At 43.7% G+C, this 20665-nt stretch overlaps 1 protein-coding gene across 5 annotated transcripts in view; it reads right to left on the bottom strand.

The window, feature by feature from the left end:
• The window catches only part of TMEM164 (transmembrane protein 164), a 166208-nt gene that overhangs the window by 62910 nt on the left and 82633 nt on the right, over positions 1–20665 (bottom strand). For all 5 annotated transcript variants that reach the window (XM_045051249.1, XM_045051248.1, XM_045051247.1 and 2 more), the window contains exon 4: positions 4421–4487. In XM_045051249.1, coding sequence (XP_044907184.1) covers positions 4421–4487 — 67 coding nt within the window. The remainder of the gene's footprint in view (positions 1–4420; positions 4488–20665) is intronic.

The raw sequence follows: 20665 nt of genomic DNA, 5'->3' as shown, positions 1-20665 counted from the left end.
GTTCTTACCTAACCGGATTATCAGGCTTAAAGAGTTGCCAATCTTCCTGCGTCTTATTTTAACTCAATCTGTATTCAACTAAGGGATCGCAAAGCAAAAAGTCCTGAAGGCCAGAAGTAGCCCAGGAGGGGTCCCAACTATCTAAGAAAACCAAGGCAAAGCCAGTTGCAAAAACACAAGCAAATGAAGCCATGACCGTGAGCTCTTCTCAGCTTCATTTTAGAAAAAGAGCAGCACCAAGATTATTTACCAGAGTGATTAGAATCGCTCATTAAGAGAGAGCTCATCAAAGAAGCTTCAATGTTACGGAAAGTTACCTGGACATTGTTGATGAGCTGGTTGGCTATAGCCCGATATGTATTTGTGAAGTATTAGGTGCTATAACAACTGTAATAGCAAATCTGCCACGAGAAAGGGGAAGAAGGGGAGAGAGAGAAAGAGAAAGAAGGAAGGATGGAAAGGAGGAAAAAAGGGGATGAAAGAGAAATAGTGTTTTCTGTACAGAGTAGTAAAGCTGTTATGGGCTGAATTGTGTCCCCTCCAAAATTCATATGTTCAAGGCCTAATCTCACAATGTCACTACATTTGGAAATGCCTCCAATAAAGTGGTGATTAAGTTAAAAGGAGGCCATTAGGTGGGCCCTAATCCAATCTGACAGATGTCCCTACAGGAAGAGGAGATTTGGACACACAGAGAGGCACCACGGATGTGCGTGCACAGAGAAAAGACCATGTGAAAAGACATCAAGATGGCGGCCATCTGCAAGCCAAGGAGAGAGGCTTCAGAGAAAACCAATGCCGCTGGCATCTTGATCTGGGGGATAATGAACAGTGCCTTGCCTCAGAAGTTTATCGTGAGGATCAAATACGTTAGCCCATGCAGACCACTTGGAACAGTACTGGGCGCATAGTAAGCGCTCCAGAAGCGTCAGCTGACCTGGTGAAGAAATGCAGCTGTGGTATAACAATACCGGCTGAATGAAAACTTCACCACCGCCTTTCTGACTCCAGGTACCTGAATGGGCTTTTGGGGGCCTTTATTTTCAAGCTCGCACAATGGGAATCATCACGTCTGTTTATGCGTAGTGGTCCTGCAAGATGACTATTTGGCTTTCCTTGTGGGAAAGGTCCCACTAGGAAGAGAGATGAAGGCAACCTGTGTAGAGGAACCATATGCACCTCAACGGATGGCAGAGACTGGCCTGAGCTGTGGGCCAGAAGCACTCGAACTCAGGATCACTGACTGTGTGAGCCTGGGGTGGAGGTGGTATTTTCTGGTGCGCTGCCCCTTCCTGGAATCTGCCAGAACTGCTGAAAAGGAAGAAGGAAAGCAGCTTTTTATCTGCCTGACTCTCAATCTGAGAAAACAGTGACAGGGTGAGCGGACAAATGGGATAAGAGAGCACTGGAGCCACTTCTCTGCCTCCGCAGCGTGGCTCCACATCCCTGGGCGCACAATTTGTTTTGTACCGTTCTTGGGCACCGTTCTTCAGAGCCCCTACAGCTCTGAGACCAAGGCAGGCGTTCTGGTGAAGGACTCAGGTGAAGTCGGGCAAGTCGTACATTGTGGGGAATGCGGAAGGGAGAGCAAAGGTACCTACGTCAGCAGCCCGGGCCTGCTGAACCCAGCTCACAGGGGAACACTCAGCTGTGTGTGCCCGGCCTACCATGGCAGACACATGCCTGCCCCTCTCCCACCCTGGCACTTCCCCCTTCAGGAGCTCCTCTGGTCTATCTACGAGATGCTTTGGGCTCTGTGGAAGAAAGCTGGGAGGCCCTGTAAGCCACGCATTAAAATGCAGATTCCGATGTAGTAGTTCTGAGGTAGGGGCCTAAAATTCTGCATTTCTACCCCAATGTTTATAGCAGCACTACACACACACACACACACACACACACACACACACACACAGGAATATTACTCAGCCACCAAAAAGCATGGAATCTTGCCATCTGCAACAACATGGATAGAATTAGAATGTATTATGCTAAGCGAAATAAGTCAGTCAGAGAAAGACAAATACCATATGATTTCACTCATATGTGGAATTTAAGAAATAAAACCGATGAACATGGGAGAAAGGAAGCAAAAATAAGATAAATACAAAGAGGGAGTGCTGCCTGGGTGGCTCAGTTGTTAAGCATCCGACTTCAGCTCAGGTCATGATATCATGGGTCGTGAGTTCGAGCTCCATGTCGGGCTCTGTGCTGACAGGTCAGAGACTAGAGCCCGTTTCGGATGCTATGTCTCCCTCTGTCTCTGCCCGTCCCCCACTCATGCTCTGTATCTCTCTCTCTCTCTCTGTCTCTCAAAAATAAATAAAAACAGGGACGCGTGGGTAGCTCAGTATGTTAAGCATCCGACTTCAGCTCAGGGCATGATCTGACAGGTTGTGGGTTCGAGCCCCATGCTGGGCTCTGTGCTGACAGCTCGGAGTCTGGAGCCTGCTTCAGATCCTGTGTCTCCCTCTCTCTGCCCCTCCCCAGCTTGCATTCTGTCTCTCTCAAAAACAAGTAAACATCAAAAAATGTAAATAAATAAATAAATAAATTTTAAAAGACGTTTAAAGAAACCAGGGAGATAAACCATAAGAGACTCCTAAATACAGAGAACAAACTGAGGGTTGCTGGAGGGGTGTTGGGTGGGGGGATGGGCTAAATGGGTGATGGGACCTCAGGACGGCACTTGTTGGGATGAGCACTGCGTGTTATAATAAAGTGATGAATCGCTAAACCCTGTTCCTGAAATCATTATTACACTATACGTTAACTAACTTGGATTTAAATAAAAAATAAAATAAAAATTGAAAAAAATAAAAATAAAATAATAAATTAAATAAAATTCTGTATTTCTAAGAGGGAGCACCCACGTGAGGCTGGTCCTCAGACCACACTTGGATATCCGCGTTTGGAGTTACTGGGAATTACGATCACCTAGGATGCTGATTCTCCAAGGGTGGTCGGAGGACCCCGGCAATCGACATTCCTTGGGGGCTTATTACAAACGCTTGTTTCCTGGCATCACCCCCGATCCTTGTAATCAGACCTGCCAAAGGTGAGGTCTGGCAAGCCTCATTTTTTAGTCATTTCCTCAGGCTGACTGCTGTGGACATTCAGTTTCAGAGCTACTGCACAAAATCAGTGGTCCTCAACCACAGCTCCACGTTAGGAACACTTTTTAAAAACACTATACCCAGGCTGTGTCACAGATCAAGAACTCAGATGCTCCAAGGCATCAGTGGTTTTTGTTTGTTTTTGTTGCTGCTGCTGTTCATTTGTTTGTTTGTTTGCTTAAGGACCCCTGGGTGAGCCTGGAGCAAAACGTTGAGCCTGGGTTCAAGATCACTGCTTTAGATGAATGCTTTTTCTTTTAATTTCTATTGATGTACAATATGCAGCTAGAAACATACAGCAATCGTAAGGGTATACGTGAGTATTTGTGAGGAGGGTGTGAAAACATCCTTGGAGAGAGTGAAGGTTAGCTGTGCTGATAGGATCTAGAGGCTTCTCCATTCCCAACTCTGCCACTTAGAACTTGTGTGACTCCATGAATGTCAGTTTCTTCCTCTGTAACAAGAGGCCATAATACTTGCCCTTATCTACCTCCCGTAACTGTTATGTTGAAAAGACCCTGTAAACTATAAAATGCTATCCAAAGAGGAAGGATTAGCATTGTGAGATTTACACTTCGATCTTAATGCATGATGCAAACTTAAGTAAGTCATGAAAACAGAAAGCAGGAGCAACGATTTTACAGGTGATTTGTCTTCCTGTGCTTTCTAACATGTGCGGCGAATCCCTCCACAGTCCCACATGAGGGAGTCTGAGGACAGGGCCCTGCCACCCCAGCCTTAATAGCTCCTGTTTCTCTCTATGCCCATTTATCAACCACCCCCTCCCCGCCCCCGCTACAGCGGGATTCTACTTGCTAACCACTGCAGGGGGGCGGGGTGGCCCAGACTGCCCTGCAGGTTTGGGTGAATGCGGGAAAGTATCTAATTCTTTCCCAAGGGGCCTCTTGACACAGTGGACAGGCCTTGAGGCTCCCCATCAGATTATTCTGGGCCAATGTAGCTGAGTCCAAATGAGAGCCCCTTAGAACACCTGGAAACCTCTAATAAAGTGAGTCTCCCAGCCCCCCTTCTCTCCAGCAATGCTCTCCAAGAGTTCCTGTAGGCTTTTTCAGTCTATCCTAAACTCTTAATGCAGGCCTAGAGTTCTATCAAATACTCCCACCCTTACCTACCAAGCTCCGCTGCATCCAAATAGCGCTATGTCAAACCTCAATATTAAATATATAGATATTTTAACACTCACACGGGCACACTGAGCTAAGCATGGGGGCAAGCACTGGATAGTGAAAGAGCGAGCAAAGACTACTCTGTACATTGCTGGTGTGTTTCTAGAAGGGGCAACTTACCAGCCGGGTATTTACCACAGGAAACAGCAGGGCCAGAAGCGCTCCATTCAACATGTGCATCTGGAGCCTGGAGAGGAAAAACAGACAAAAGTCCAGGTCACACTCGTACTCTGTTGCAAAGGCGGGCAAAAATGTGTCAAGTTACGCCCTGCCATGTGGGAGAGCATGTCAACAAGCGACTCTCTGTGTAAAATGGCACTGGTGTTGGCGCACACGCGTAATAAATTGAAAGCGGCACGTCTTGCACGAATGAAATGTTGTGACCACTGCCTCAAACTCCCCCAAATGCCCCCTCAACGCGCTTTAGCTACACCACTTCATTCCACAATGAGCTCTGTGCTCCCTAAGCCTCCAATCGGTCCCAATCAACAGCTTCAGCCACCGCAGCTCAGGCAACTGTCAAAAAGAGGGGTTATACTAAGCAACTGCCCTGTTACCGCAGTGGAGGAGACACTCTGTTTCTTGTAACGTGCTTGTATGTCCGATCCTTTTCCCCCAAACAGCAGCCCAGGTATAAAAAGGCTGGTTAATGTGGCGAGCCGAACGCAGTGTTTTGTCAACTGTGTTCTGCCACTTTCTTAGACATGTCTTCAGGGCACTTTGGATTCTCAATCTCTGCCCCTCCCCAGCTGACTTTCTATCTCTCTCTCTCTCTCTCTCTCAAAAATAAACGTTAAAATTTTTTTTTAACAAAGTGGGGGCACCTGGGTGGCTCACTTGGGTAAGCATCCGACTTTAGCTCAGGTCATGATCTCACAGTTTGTGAGTTCGAGCCCCACATCGGGCTCTGTGCTGACAGCTGGGAGCCTGGAGCCTGCTGCGTATTCTGTGTCTCCCTCTCTCTCTGCCCCTCCCCTGCTCACACTGTCTCTCTGTGTCTTTCAAAAATAAGTAAAAACATTTAAAAAAGGATTCTTGGGGCCCCTGGGTGGCTCAGTCGGTTAAGCAGCCGACTTCAGCTCAGGTCATGATCTCATGGTTCATGGGTTCGAGCCCCACATCGGGCTCTGTGCTGACGGCTCAGAGCCTGGAGCCTGCTTCGGATTCTGTGTCTCCCTCTCTCTCTGCCCCTTCCCAGCTTGCACTCTGTCTCTCTCTGTCTCTCTCTTTCTCAAAAATAAATAAATATTTTACAATTTTTTTAAAAAAAGAAATGTCTTCCAGGCTGCTGCAAGAGGTGGGGACGGCAGAAGTGGCAGGCTTCCAGGCTTTCTTTGATCGATTTTACAGATTGGATTTTGTGACTTTAAAGCAAAACAAAAGAGAGAAAGGTGGGGGTAGAAGAAGATGAAAGAAAACCACCAGTCTCCAGCATCAGTAATAATACCGTTTCTGAATACCAGACTTGTTAAAACACAAGCTAGAAACCCTGTATAAGTCAAGAAAAACCAAGTCGGAGGGCACCTGGGTGGCTCAGTCAGTTGAGGGTCCGACTTCGGCCCAGGTCATGATCTCATGGTTCGTGGGTTTGATTCCCGTGTCAGGCTCTGTGCTGACAGTGTGGATGCTGCTTGGTATTCTCTCTCTGGCTCTCTCTCTGCCCCTCCCTTGCTTGTGCTCTGTCTCTCTCTCAAAAATAAACATTTTTAAAAAAAGAACAACCAAGTCAGAAACAAACTGCCTGTGAGGGCTCTGAAGATGGACTTAAGCAGCTTCCTTCATCACTCAAGGCAAACAGTCCTTTATTTTTTTCTTTAATGTTTATTTATTTTTTTAGACACAGAGTGCCAGTGGGGGAGGAGCAGAGAGAGAGAGAGGGAGACACAGAATCTGAAGCAGGCTCCAGCCTCTGAGCTGTCAGCACAGAGCCCAACACGGGGCTCGAACTCACAGATGGCAAGATCATGACCTGAGCTGAGGTCGGATGCTTAACTGACTGAGCCACCCAGGCGCCCCAGCAAATGGTCCTTTAAAACTGAAGGAGAAGTCAAGAGTGACAGTCCTTCTCCCAAAGGAAAGTGGATTGGATGGGTCAGGTACAACCACCACGCAGTCAACAGGCCTTTTGGACCTCAAGACACTAGCATGCTCTCTCTCTCTCACATACACACATGCACACTCACACAGCAGCCCCGCGATACCAGGATTTCTCCCATGCCCTGAATGGGAAAGGACTCCATATTCTGAAGCCTCCCCCCCCCCCAAGAACTTCAGGCGCTCTCTCGAAGCTCACAGATGTGTGCCTAAGACTAAGAGGCATCACAAGGAGACCCACGAGGACAGCACAGAAGCCCAAAGGTGGTTTTTCATTTCCCCCAGTCTGTTCACTACTGTTACTCGTTGTTACCAATGCCGCGAGGATGCTGGTACCGTGCACTTAACGTAATATCAGCGCGTATCTACTTAACTGCCTGACATGAATTATCTCGCTTCATTCTGACAGCAATCTTACGAGACAGGTACAATTCCTTCTTTTCCCATTTGGTGAGGAGGAAACCAAGTTCAGAGATGCAAAGTGGCCTGGTTCACACCACACTCAAGATAGAAGAGCCAAGATTCGAACCCAGGTTTCTCTAACTCCAGACCCCAAACTCCTAGATCCCTCTTGCTGCCTGATACCAGAGCTCCCCTCCCCTCCTCCCCGCCAAATGTGACCTCAGGTGGAGAGTCAGGGAGGCTTGTGTTTCCAAACTCCATTTGGGTTTCAGGGAAGCCACCCTATTTATTCCCTGGCCAGGGTTCCATATGCTTTTGGGGCGGTGGGGGGGGGGGGGGGTTGGTGACCAAGGGGAGAATGCTCTGAGGCCACGCCAAGTCCTCGCGGTCCTGCAGTTTAACAGGACTTGGCTAAGTCCACAAAAGGAAGGAGGTACGCCAATGCAGTGTCACTCCCACCTCCCAGGGCTGGCCACGTGACCATGCTTTTATAACAGGGTCATTCGAGAGGGGCACTCTGTGCTCTGAGAAACCGATTACTGAGAATTCTTACTCAGGCCTCAAGGGCTTAGGGCAGGGTTCATTAATAGCCATTCCAGGCCTGGCCTAACTCTGTCTCTGGGCCTGCCTATGGGAGGCCCCAGGCATAAACATTCTTGTTTAGCCACAGCATAAACATTCACCCTGGAGAGGGGAGAGGGAAACATCACATTAAGAGTCCAGGTAAGGCTGGACTCTGGTGCCAGGCTTTGCTACTGGCCTTAAAAGAATACTGGCATTTACACAAGGCCAAAAAGATATCTGGGCACCAGAAGTGAAATCGTGAGGATGACGAAATTGATTCCAAGGGCCCCCATGGAAGGCCAAACATAAAGAAAATAAAACCAACATCAAGATTCAAAAACATGGGCACCTGACTGTCTCAGTTGGTGGAGCGTGCAACTCTTGATCTTGGGGTCATGAGTTCAAGCCCCATGTTGGGTGCAGAGATTACTTAAAAAGTAAATAAACATTTTAAAACAGAGATTCAAAACAACTATTTAATTCCTAGATGAAGACAAGCCTGTTCTAGATCCCCAAAATTCAGTTCTATAAGCTACATACATGCCAAAGAGTGGATTATCTCTAATATATGGGAAGGTCTTACATATCAATAATTACAAAACGATCTAGCATGTACAGAGCATTTCTATGTGCCAACTGCTGGGTTAAGAACTCAGATGCATCATCTCATTTATCCATCGGTTTTTATTATAATCATTATCATCTTCTTTAACTTCACAGCTGAGAAAACCAAAGCACTAAGTGCCTACATGACTTGCCACAAATCATAGAGACAGCAAGAGTCAGAGGAAGAGGTCACACTCAGGTCTCGCCAAGTTTCGAGACTGTTTTTGTCACTGTAGACTGCTTTAAATCCAAGATATGAACGATGAACATTATACATGTTCCGTGTGTATCTATGTGTGTGTGTGTGTCTGTGTGTGAGTGAATCAGTCAGACTGTAGAGAGAGAGGGAAAAGGTCAGTCAGACTGTAGGCTAGGAGGCAGAAAGAGAGAGAATCAGACTGTAGGCCAGGTAGGAAAAGATTCCAGATTGCCTAAGGGGAGAGAGGGTCATGCCCTCTCTAGACTCCAAGCACAGCCAGACAGGTAAGCGAGTGGCCATATGAAAGGCAAAGGCTTTTGTTTTCACTTTATATCCACCTCCAGCCTGCCATTTCTATTGGGTATGGGAAACGGATAATGGGCTACTAGAAAGTCCTATAGGAGTTACCTCACCTGTACAATGGGAACAACAAGTACGCACCTCGTAGGACTGTCATAAGGAGTTAATATGCTGAAGTACTTAGAAGAGCACATTGTATATAGTAAGACTCATATATGCATTTCATAAATAAATGATGAAAATTTTGCATAAAGCTTCAAGATGTAAAGGGAGGCAAGGAGAAAAAAGGGAAATCAAGTGAGAGTCGGACTGTTAAAAAAATTCAAAGGATGAAAAGGAGGTGCATAGAAAGCAAAAGGACAGACTGAAGGCCAGAACCAAGCAGCACAACAGACGTCTGTTGGACACAGACTTCTATTCAGTTAGTCATGCTCATAAATCTCCTTGACAGCTCAAGTCTTGGCCATTACTATCATCACAAATATTCTCTCAGCTTTTTTGTTTTTGTGTAGGATACTGAGCTAAATTAGCTTCGTTGGTAAGAAACTGGGGCAATATGGCAAATGCCATGGGTTTAATTCTCTTCCAGGTCAGTTCCTGTCATTAAATTTAGTTCCACAAACATTAATCAATCCATTATTATGTCTAATATTGTTCCAGGTGCTGTAGGGAAAAGGAGATCAGTATAACACATAGTATCTGCCTTCAAGAAAATAATCTTGGGGCGCCTGGGTGGCTCAGTTGGTTAAGCATCCAACTTCGGCTCAGGCCATGATCTCGAGGTTCGTGGATTCGAACCTCACATCGGTTCTGTGCTGACAGCTCGGACCTCACATCGGGTTCTGTGCTGACAGCTTGGAGGCTGGAGCCTGCTTCGGATTCTGTGTCTCCCTCTCCGTCTGCCTCTTCCCCGCTTGCTCATGCTCTCTGTCTCTCAAAAATAATAAACATTAAAAAAAAAAAAAGAAAAAAAATCTTACTGACAAGGCAAGAAATGAAGTAATGAAAGGAAATGGAGTATAATGGTGAAGCATTCAGGGTTTGGCAACAAACCTAAGCTCAAATTCCAGATCTACCACATACTGGTTGAGTGACTCTGGACAAATGACTTAAAATACGTGTGTCAGTTTCCCCAATCATAAAACCGGGCTAATCATAGTACCCAGCTCAAAAGTTTGTTGAGAGAATTTAATAAGACCATGTAAAACTGATCAACATAATGCTTAGGTCATAGAAAGTACTCAATACATGGTAGCTATGATTATCCTTAATAAGGCAATATAAATGAGTATCATGTTACCACTAAAAACCTTCATGAAAATATGAAACAGATGGCAAGTTCTGGAAAGGCAAGTTCATAGAGAGGAATTCTCAAAGGAAATTGTAAAATAATTTGAACTGGACAAAAATAAAAATACAACAGATTAAAATGTGTCAGATATTTATAAAATGTGTAGATTAGGAAAAAAAACAACTCAGTAATCCAAGCTTCCACCTTAAAAATCCAGAAAAAAAGATCAAAATAAACCAAAAGCAAGCAGAAGGAATGAAACAATAAAGATTGGAGCAATAATCAATGGAAGTAAATACAAAACCAATAGAGAAAAATCAATGAAACTGAAAGCTTGCCTTTGAAAAGGCCAATACAATTGATAAACCTCTAGAAGAATAACACAGACAAAAAGGAAGAAGACCGGAGTTACCAACATGAGGAAGGAAGGAAGGGATATCATTACAGACTCCCTAGGAATTAAAATAATAAGGAGAAACTAGGAATAATAATTCAATACACATAAATTTGGCAACTTAGATACAGTGGAAAATTTCCTCTAAAAATACAAATTACCAAAACTTACCCAAGATGAAATTGATAACCTGAACAATCCTATGAAGGAAATTGAATACACACACACACACACACACACACACACACACACACACAGAATATTATTCAGCCATTAAAAAGGAAACTTGTCATTTGCAACATCGATGGCCTTTGAGGAAATTATGCTAAGTAAAATAAATCATATGGAGAAAGACAAGTATCTTACAATCTCACTTATATGTACACTATAAAAAACAAACAAACAAAAAAGACAAACTAAAACTGAGCAGACAGGTACAGAGAACAGATTGGTAGTTGCTAGAAGCAGAGAGTCAGGGTGGGCAAAATGGGTGAAGGTGGTCAAAAGGTACAAACTTCCAGTTATAAAATAAATAAGTGATGGGGGGTGTAATGTACAGCATGGTAACTATAGTTAATAATACTGTATTGTATATTTGAAGGCTGCTAAGAAAACAGATCTTAGAAGTTATCATCCCCAGGGCACCTGGATAGCTGAGGCGGTTAAACATCTGACTTCAGCTCAAGTCATAATCTCATGGTTCGTGAGTTCAAGCCTAGCATCAAGCTCCATGTTGACAGTGTGGAGCCTGCTTGAGATTCTCTCTCTCCCCCTCTCTCTCTGCCCTTCCCCCATACCTGCTCTCTCTCTTTCTCTGTCTCAAAATAAATAAACTTTAAAATACTTTGAAAAAAAAGAAGTTATCAGGATGCCTGGGTGGCTCAGTCTGGCATCCGACTTAGGCTCAGGTCATGATCTCACAGTTCATGGGTTTGAGCCCCACGTCAGGCTCTGTGCTGACAGTTCAGGGCCTGGAGTCTGCTTCGGATTCTGTGTCTCGCTTCCTCTCTGCCCCTCCCCTGCTCACTCACTGTCTCTCTCAAAAAATGAATAAACATTTTTAAAAAAGGAAGTTATCATCACAAAAAAAACGTATAACTATGTGTGGTGATCGATGCTAACTAGATTTATTATGTTTCACAATATATAAAAATATCAAATCATAATGTTGTACACCTGAAACTAATGTTTCAGTCAAATATATGTCATTAAAAAATTGCATTTGTTGTTAAAATCTTCTGAATAAGAAATCTCCGACTCAGATGGTTTTAGTGACTAAGCCTATCAAATATTTATCCAATCTTGTCCAGAAAATAAAACAGGAAACATTTCTCAACTCATTTTATGAGGCATTACGCAGATAACAAAACCAGACAAATAAGGTTAAAAAAAAAGAAAGAAATCCAATTTCCGTCATGAACACAGACACGAAAACCCACAGTAATATTTTAGCAAATCTAACGCAGCAATTTAAAATGAATAATATTCTGTGACCAAGTAGGGTTTGTCCTAGTAATGAAAGGTTGGCTCAGTATTTGAAATTCAATTAAATTCCACCAAATTAACAGTGAAAAGAATACAAAGTACATGACCATAGCAACTGATACAGAAAAGACTTTTGTCACAATTCAACATGTATTCATGATAAAAAATACCAACAAGCTAGGCATAGTAGGGAACTTCCTCAACCTGAGAAAAAGACATCTGAAAAAAGGCCCAACATCATAATTCATGGTGAAGGACTGAAGACTAACATCAGGAACAAGACAAGGACACCCAAAATTTTGGTTTGTTACTCCACATTTTGTTTTCTACGTTATTTAAGAGACTAATGCACGTTTAGGGGCACACACTGCATAAAGATGTAATTTTGTGATCAATACCTGAAAGGGGTAGGTGTGAAGCTATAAAGGAGCAGCATTTTGTATGTAATTTAAATTAAGCTAATATATGGGGCGCCTGGGTGGCTCAGTCGGTTAAGCGTCCGACTTCAGCTCAGGTCATGACCTCACGGTTTGTGAGATCGAGCCCCGCATCATGCTCCATGCTGACAACGTGGAGCCTGCTTGGGATTTTTCTCTCTCCCTCTCTCTCTGCCCCTCCCCTACTCATGTGTTCTGTCTCAAAACAAATAAACTGTAAAAAAATTTTTAAAAAAGACAGAAATAGGTTGAAAGTGAAAAGATGGAAAAAGATATTCCATGCAAACGGTAACCAGAACCAGAGAGCAGGGGTGGCGATACTAACATTAGATTCAATAGACTATAAATCAAAACAGCTTACAAGAGACAAAGGATGATATTATTTATTAATAAAAGTTTCAATACTGCAAAAAGATATAATAATTATAAACATTTACATACTTAATACCAGACCATCAGCATATACGAAGCAAAAACTAGTTGGAGACTTCAGTACTCCACTTATAACAGATAGAAGAGCCAGACAGAAGAGAAGCAAGGAAATAGAGAACCTGAACATCACCATAAACCAACTAGATCTAACAGACATATATATACAGAACACTTTAGCCAGCAACACCGAATTCATTCATCTCAAGTGCCCATGGGACATTTTCCAGGAAAGACCATACGTTAGGCCATAAATTACGTCTCCATAGAGTCAAAAAGATAGATATCATTACAAAGTATCTTCTCTAACCACAACATGATCAGGTTAAAAATCAATAATGGCAATAAAATGGGAAAATTCTCTAATGTGTACAAATTAAATAATACACTCTTACACAACCAGTGGATCAAAGAAGAAATCACATGGGAAGTTAGACAAAGAAATGCAAATCAAAATCCCAATTAGGTACTATCTGACACCATTAGATTGGCTACTATCAGAATAAAAAACCACACAGAAAACAACAAATGTTGGCAAAGACGTGGAAAAACTGGAACTCTTGTACACCATCGGTGGGAATGTAAAATGGTACAGCAGCTGTGTAAAACAAATCAGTGGTTCTTCAAAAAAATTAAAGATAAAATTACCATACGATCCAGCAATTCCATTTCTGGGTATATATAAAAAAGAGTTGAAAGCAGGGTCTCTAAGGAATATCTGTACACCCGTTTCATAGCGGCATTATTCACAATAGCTAAGAAGTGCGAGCAACCCAAGTGTCCATCAACAGATGAATGTATAAACGAGATGTGACATACACATACGATGGAATATTATTCTGTCTTAAAAAGGAAGGAAATTCTGACACAGGCTACAACACAGATGAACCTTGGGGACATGGTGTTAAGTGAAATAAGCTAGTCTCACAAAGACAAATACTGTAGGATTTCACTTCCATGAATCACCTACCCAGAGTAGTCGAAATCACAGAGACAGAATGTAGAAGGATGGTGGCCAGGGCCGGGGTGGGGGGGAAGAAGGAATGGGAGTTACTGTTCAATGGTTACAGAATTTCAGTTTTTGCAAGATGAAGGAGTTCTGGACATGGATGGTGGTGAGGTTTGTATAATACTGTGAATGTCCTTATTACCACTGAACTGTACTAAAAATGGTTAAGATGTTTTATATATATATATATATATATATATATATGCATACATAATATACAAATATATATTTACATATACTATAAATATTATACATAAATATATATAATATATAACACACACACAAATACAGTGAAAAATATTCTTAGAACTATACACCAGAAAGTCAATTTTAGGGTATGATAATTAAATTTAAAAGTATATATGAAAGGTGCCTGGGTGGCTCAGTCAGTTAAGAGTCCTGCTTTTGCTTTTGGCTCAGGTCATGCTCTCACGGTTGTGCGATCGAGCCCAGCGTCAGGTTCTGCACTGGGTGTAGACCCTGCTTAAGATTCTCTCTCCCTCAGAGGAAACAAAACTAATATAAAAACAGGGAGGGGGACAAAACAGAAGAGACTCTTAAATATGGAGAACAAACGGAGGGTTACTGGAGGGGTTGTGGGAGGGGGGATGGGCTAAATGGGTAAGGGGCTTTAATAGGAATCTACTCCTGAAATCATTGTTGCACTATATGCTAACTTGGATGTAAATTAAAAAAATAAAATTTAAAAATTAAAAAAAAAAGATTCTCTCTCCCTCTCTCTCTGTCCCTCTTTGAAACAGAGAGAGAGAGAGAGAGAGAGAGAGAGAGAGAGAGAGAATCCCAAGTAGGCTCTGTTCTTTCAGAGTGGAGCCCAACCACAGGGCACAATCTGAGCTGAAATCAAAAGTCAGATGCTTAACCCACTGAGCCACCCAGACGCCCCTCACCACAGCTGCTTCTTACTAACCATATTGTTATATGTAGGTCTACTTCATGTTTTTCACTGCTATATATTATTCAATTGTATATGAGAAGTCATTCTATACATTGTCATGTTCATGGACATCTGGATCTACTCTTTTCCCTGCAGCCAGAAACTGTGTTGAGATTTACTTTCCATAATTTGTATTATACAAATAGATCTGTTTCTACTATCTCAGAGCCCAGGGCCCTTCCACTCTGACCTGCTCTTTCCATCGGCCCGTGGGCTGAGAGTGGACACTTTCTGCCCACTTGCACTACAACCTGTCACATGTCACAGGAATTGTGGTCAGGATCGTCCATTTTTTTAAACTGACGCATCAGAAAACAAAAATGACAAAACAAAAATGACAAAAACTGCTGCATCTAGCTAGAGATCATACAAGTATTCAGTGTACTGCCTTGTTCACCTTTCTGTATGTTTCAAATGTTTTCAGAATAAGAGTTGGAAAATACAACACAAGAAAAATAAACTATAATAAAAAGGCTTCGCTGGCTTTGCCTGTGTGCACAAAGAGATAGGACCCTTTATAGAGTATTAAAGATAGAACACAACACTGGTGGTAATGGGTGGTTTCCCACCTGCTCGCTCTGGACCCAATGGCACCATACAACTGCAGAGGCTTCAGAACACTTTTTCCCATGAAGTCCAGAAAGTTGGCCAAAGCCCCTACATGGAAGGCACTCAACTAATAAAAGGGGCTAGTTATCTGAATGCAGTTTTCATTCTCAAATTCTGCTTATCTGAATGCAAATAATTTTCATTCGCTGGGACCCTACTTCTAACAGTGAGGTAAGTACACAAGATGGTGAAGCAGCAAGACAAAACATAATCCTGATTACTTAGTCTCTGATAGGATCCATGCTAAGTAATTAACCACCATTCAAGGAAGCAGCTACTTTTCACAGCATTCTTTTACAAATGAGGAAATGGAGGTCGACACTTTAAGCCTCATGAAGTGGCCAAACCACAACTATATAACCTAAACCATCTATTTCCACTGCACTAAGGTTCCTTTAAAACATTATCCCTCAGGACGCCTGGGTGGCTCAGTCGGTTAAGTGTCCGACTTTAGCTCAGGTCATGATCTCGGGGCTCCTGAGTTTGAGCCCCGCGTCGGGCTCTGTGCTGACAGCTCAGAGCCTGGAGCCTGCTTCGGATTCTGTGTCTCCCTCTCTCTCTCTCTGCCCCTCGGCCACTCATGCTCTGACTCTCTCTCTCAAAAATAAACATCAAAAAAAATTTAAAAAAAACATTATCTCTCAAACCAAATGTCAAATAACAGGGCACTGTTTAAATATATTGTGTTCATCCAAATGATCAAATATCAAATACTATGCAGTCATTAGAAATCGTATCAGAAGAATCCCTGGGGTGCCTGGGTGGCTCAGTCCGTTAAGTGTCCAACTCTTGATTTCGGCTCAAGTCATGATCTCACGGTTTCTTGAGTTCGAGCCCCAACTGGGGCTCTGCACTGACAGCTCAGAGACTGCTTGGGATTCTCTCTCTCCCTGCCTCTCCCCAACTCATACTCGCTCGCTCTCTCTCTTTCTCTCTCAAAATAAATAAACTTTAAAAGAAAGAATATGCAATGACATGGGGAAACAATTATGGTATATTAACTCTGAATATATTACAAATCTAATCTTTGGAGAGACCTAGAATAATCCCAAATTTGTTTAAAAAATGGGTATGTTCTCACAGAACACAGGTAGGACATAATGCCAACATATTAACAGAGGAATCCTCAGGTACTCATATATATACCTACAGATCTTGCCCCAACCTCATCTGTTATGCTGTACTGCTTTTTTCTTTTTTTCCTGGAATTGCTTTTGCCCGATATATAGCACAGAAGACACCCAACTTAGGTTCCATAAGGACTGGGTGGGCTGACAAAGTAAAAAGAGGCCCAAAATGATCGGTCCCTGTTCTTCTGATGAATAATGCTTTCCATGCTTTCCCAGATGCAAAAAATTATCTGCGTCTTCAGCATTACTTTTACGAGGAAGTGTTATACATCCAAACACATGTTTAAAGGACAGGCTGCCCCAGAGGAAGATAAAAATAAATAAATAAAATAAAATAAAATAAAATAAAATAAAATAAAATAAAAGCAGCCTCTGTTCCAGAAATTTTCAGAGAGATTTCGAGGAGAGGATTTGGTCGGGGCGATGAAAATAATCAGAAAATACGCGCTAGGACTGTAGCAGCCAAAGCTCCCAAGAAAGAACAAAACTGAGTATATACACATGGGGAGGAAGGCAGTTTCTGGTGTGTTCGCAAGGGGAGGAAGTCTCTGAACAGCCCAAAGGCGTTTTCCCCCTTATAAGCATTAAGAAAGAATATGTATGGGGGTGCCTGGGTGGCTCAGTAGGTTAAGCATCCGACTTCGGCTCAGCTCATGATCTCACCGTTCGTGGGTTCGAGGCCAGAACCTGGAGCCTGGAGCCTGCTTTGGATTCTGTGTCTCTCTGTCTCTCTGCCCCTCCCCAAGTTGCGCTCTGTCTCTCTCAAAAATAAATAAACATTAAAAATTTTTTTTAAAAGAAAGAACACATATGGATCCAAGGCAGCAAGCTGACAGTTATGGCCCCTTGGAAAGGAGACAACGGAGCAATAGCATTCTGTAGAAGACCAGAAACTGGTCCCCTTGAATTGCTACTTGGTTACTATGGATTTGCTAGGTTCCTGGTGTTCCTCCTTTTGAATCTGCAGCATTCATATGTAGGGCTTTCTCTCCCTTGCCAAGAACAGTCTTAATAAAGCTGTTCAGGTCAGAGACAGTCTCCCAAACACCCTTTCCAGTAATGAGTTCAAAGCTAAGCCAAAATGCAGCTACCTCGGAGGGGAAGGTGCCAAAAGGCTGCTCTGTTTGGGGTCCCAGAGCAGCTGATCCGTTGAGTGCTGCAAAAAGGGGGTGCTGAGACAGTACAGCCACTCCGAGACATTAAGACACAAGAGGTTCAGCCTGAGCCCACCTCAACTCAGGACGGTCCTAGCAATCGGGAGTCTCCCTGCTCAAAGTCCTGCTGTTTAAAAATCTGCAAGTACAATACTGCAGGATCTAGAAAAAGAGAAGGTCACAGGGCTACTGAATACATGTAAGGTCATGTGGCCCAAAGGCCAATAGGGCACCAGTCCCACAATGCCAAGATCACATGTCAGGCTGTCCTCATTCCCCTCACCGAGACCCATGCATCTTTCACCTACCTTGGCTTGCGCCGGCCTACAGTCCTCCCTCCAGCCAGCAACGCGCCCCCTGCTCGCGGCAGCACGGATGAAATTTCATCTCATCTCCTTCAAAATCCTCTCCAGGCTGAGTCAGCAGATACTCATGACCAAATAATCCCACTTGCATCACACATCCACTCCTCTCCATGTGGACATGACAATGAGCAGATTTAAGGGTTTGCGCGGCGCTGGGGGCGGGAGAAGGGCCATCATATACTTCCTGAGGCAGAAGACGCGAGCCAGCTCTCTGCTGTGCACTTTTCTTACAGGGCAGGGTGGGGGAAGAGGTCCTCCCCATTCAGTCGGAGTCACTCTCTGAGGTGCCCCCAGCCCTGGCGGCACACACTTGGATAACCAGGCGCGTTAAGCCGTGAGCGCTCATAAGGCTGCTCTACTGTCTCATCACAACCCAAAAGCCAAGGAAATCTTAACAGCCACTCCCTTTTCTTTCATGTGGTCCTTCAAAATACCCCAGCTCAGACAGAGGAGAGTTCCAAAAGGCTGGATTCCTTGAGAGGCTCCCAGTCCCTTGGGAAACCAAGAATTTCGCCCTCTTCAAAAAAAAAAAAAAAAAAAAAAAAATACAGCAGCCAGGTTGCCAACAAGTAAGCTTAAAACTTAACAGGCTGACTGCACTCGAGAATGCTCTGTGGTGTTGGGATCCATGGAGACTGGGAAGGGGGAGTGAGTACATGCCACCACGTGGTGATAACACTCTCCTTCAGCCAGGATAACAGACCTGACAGAAACCAGGAAACTCCAAACCACCGCAGGACCGTCTGGGGTGGGGTGGGGGGATGTAACATACATGGCCCTTGATTTGCTAACTTGGCTCCAAGAACAGCATTAAACACACCAGAGACCTACTCCCCTGAGCAGATTCAAAACCCCGGTTGGACCTGGGGCTCTTTCAAGATCTTGGTCAAGCTGAAGGAGGCCAAGGCTAGCACGGGAAAGCAAGAGTCACCTCTCCACCCCTCTTTCACACTGGTGAAAAAAGCGCCTTGGGGACTGAGATCAGCATTGTTTCCCAACCAAACGGTCCAGGCCTCCAGCTGACAGGCCAAAAAGCTACGGATCTTCCAGCCCCAGCCCCGGCAAGAGACCACGTCATCTACAGGAAGCATCGCCGGTCTTACCAAGAAGGAAGGACTGGCTGGCTTTTAAGTTGCCTGGGGAGTAGAAAATGCCTAGTCTGAGCCTTATGCCAAAAAGTGTGACTATGAACTCTGTGTCTCTCTATCCCTAAAGACCATGAGATGATGTCACCAGCATGAATTGCAGTTTCCCAGAACCCTGCCCCACTCACTAAGGTATTCCTAAACAATGTCACCGTCCTACTGGATACATTTAATTTCTTCCTCTCTCCCTCCTCTCTTTCTGTGTACTAGATTTTTTAAATATTTATTTATTTATTTATTTATTTATTTATTTATTTATTTATTTATTTATTTTTGAGAAAGAGAGAGAGGGAGGGAGAGAAGGAAAAGAAAGAGACAAAGAATCCAAAGTAGGCTCCAGGCTCTGAGCTGTCAGCACAGAGCCCGACACAGGGTTTGAACCCACAAACAGTGAGATCATGACCTGAGCTGAAGTCTGACACTCAGTTGACTTAGCCACCCAGACACCCCTGCGTACTAGATTTCATTGCTCTAAACTCAAGGTCAGCCAAAGTAGGGTCATCCTGTTATGTGTGGGTTTTTTGGGGGATGTGGTAAAATATACATATCATAAAATTTACCTTTTAACCGGTTTTTTTAAGTTTATTTATTTTGAGAGACAAAGTGTGAGTCAGGGAGGGGCAGAGAGGGGGAGAGAGAGAGAGAGAGAGAGAGAGAGAGAGAGAGAGAGAGAGAATCCCAAGCAAGCTCTGCACTGTCAGTGCAGAACCCGACATGGGGCTTGAACCCATGAACCCTGAAATCATAGTGAGCCGAAATCAAGGGTTGGACACTCAACCAACAGAGCCGGCCAGGTGCCCCACCTTTTTAACCATTTTGAACTATACAGTTCAGTGGCATTACATACATTCACATTGTTATACAACCATCACCTCCATCCAGCTCCAGAATGTTTTCATCTGGTTGTCCTATTTTTTGTAAATAAAGTTTTATTGGAACACAGCCAAACCCACTCACTTAGGTAATTATGTATGTTGCTTTCATGCTACTAAAAGTTATGTAGCTAAAATACAGGTCATATGGACCACAACATTCAAAATATTTATCTGGCTCATTACAGAAAAAGATTGCCAACCTCTGCTATGAACCAAGATATACAGTGAATTTCTAGTTTAAAACAGCACTTGGCTAACAGCCAGTAACATAGTTTTTCCCAGCTTTCCACTAAAATTCCTAAGACAGAAAAAAGAGAGAAGACCCTCAAATCACTGAAAAATTAGACTGATGGTCATCATCCCATTCATTACGAGAATCTGGAAGAAATCTCCACTAATGATAAGGCAAGTGCCAAGATGAGGGAAAAAAAAATCTGAGGCCAATGCATGCAGCAGAAACCTGAACCAGATCAGGAGCACACGGAGTCCTGCCACTGTGGGCTTCATGGCTTAGAAATCGAAGAGTTCATCGTAACCAGCAAACTGGACAGGCACACCTCCACTAGATGACTACTGCTTTCCAAGGAAGTCGACAACTCTCCAAACTGGTCTACATGCATCTGGAGGCTGACTCCCACTCTCTGAAGTGAAAAGGCCTCAAGTGATGGCTTTGGGGCTTGCACACCATGTCATGGGAGTTAAAAGTCTGCCCAAGTAATGCGTGTGGGAGGCGGCAGTTTTTCACATACTGTTACCAAAGGATGCAGCGGTAGGGGTAAGTGATTCCACACAGGTCCAGTAGAACCCACTAGATGAAGCTGCTACCCACTGGCAAACAGGCTAGAAGCTACGGACATCCACCTGCCACTGAGAGAGAAGCTGAGAAGGGGTTCTATCCAATATCAAAAAGAACATGAAAACA

The sequence above is a fragment of the Felis catus genome, chromosome X (genome assembly GCF_018350175.1).
Source record: "Felis catus isolate Fca126 chromosome X, F.catus_Fca126_mat1.0, whole genome shotgun sequence".
NCBI classification, from domain to species: Eukaryota; Metazoa; Chordata; class Mammalia; order Carnivora; family Felidae; genus Felis; species Felis catus.
This window is presented reverse-complemented; position numbering and strand designations above follow the sequence as displayed.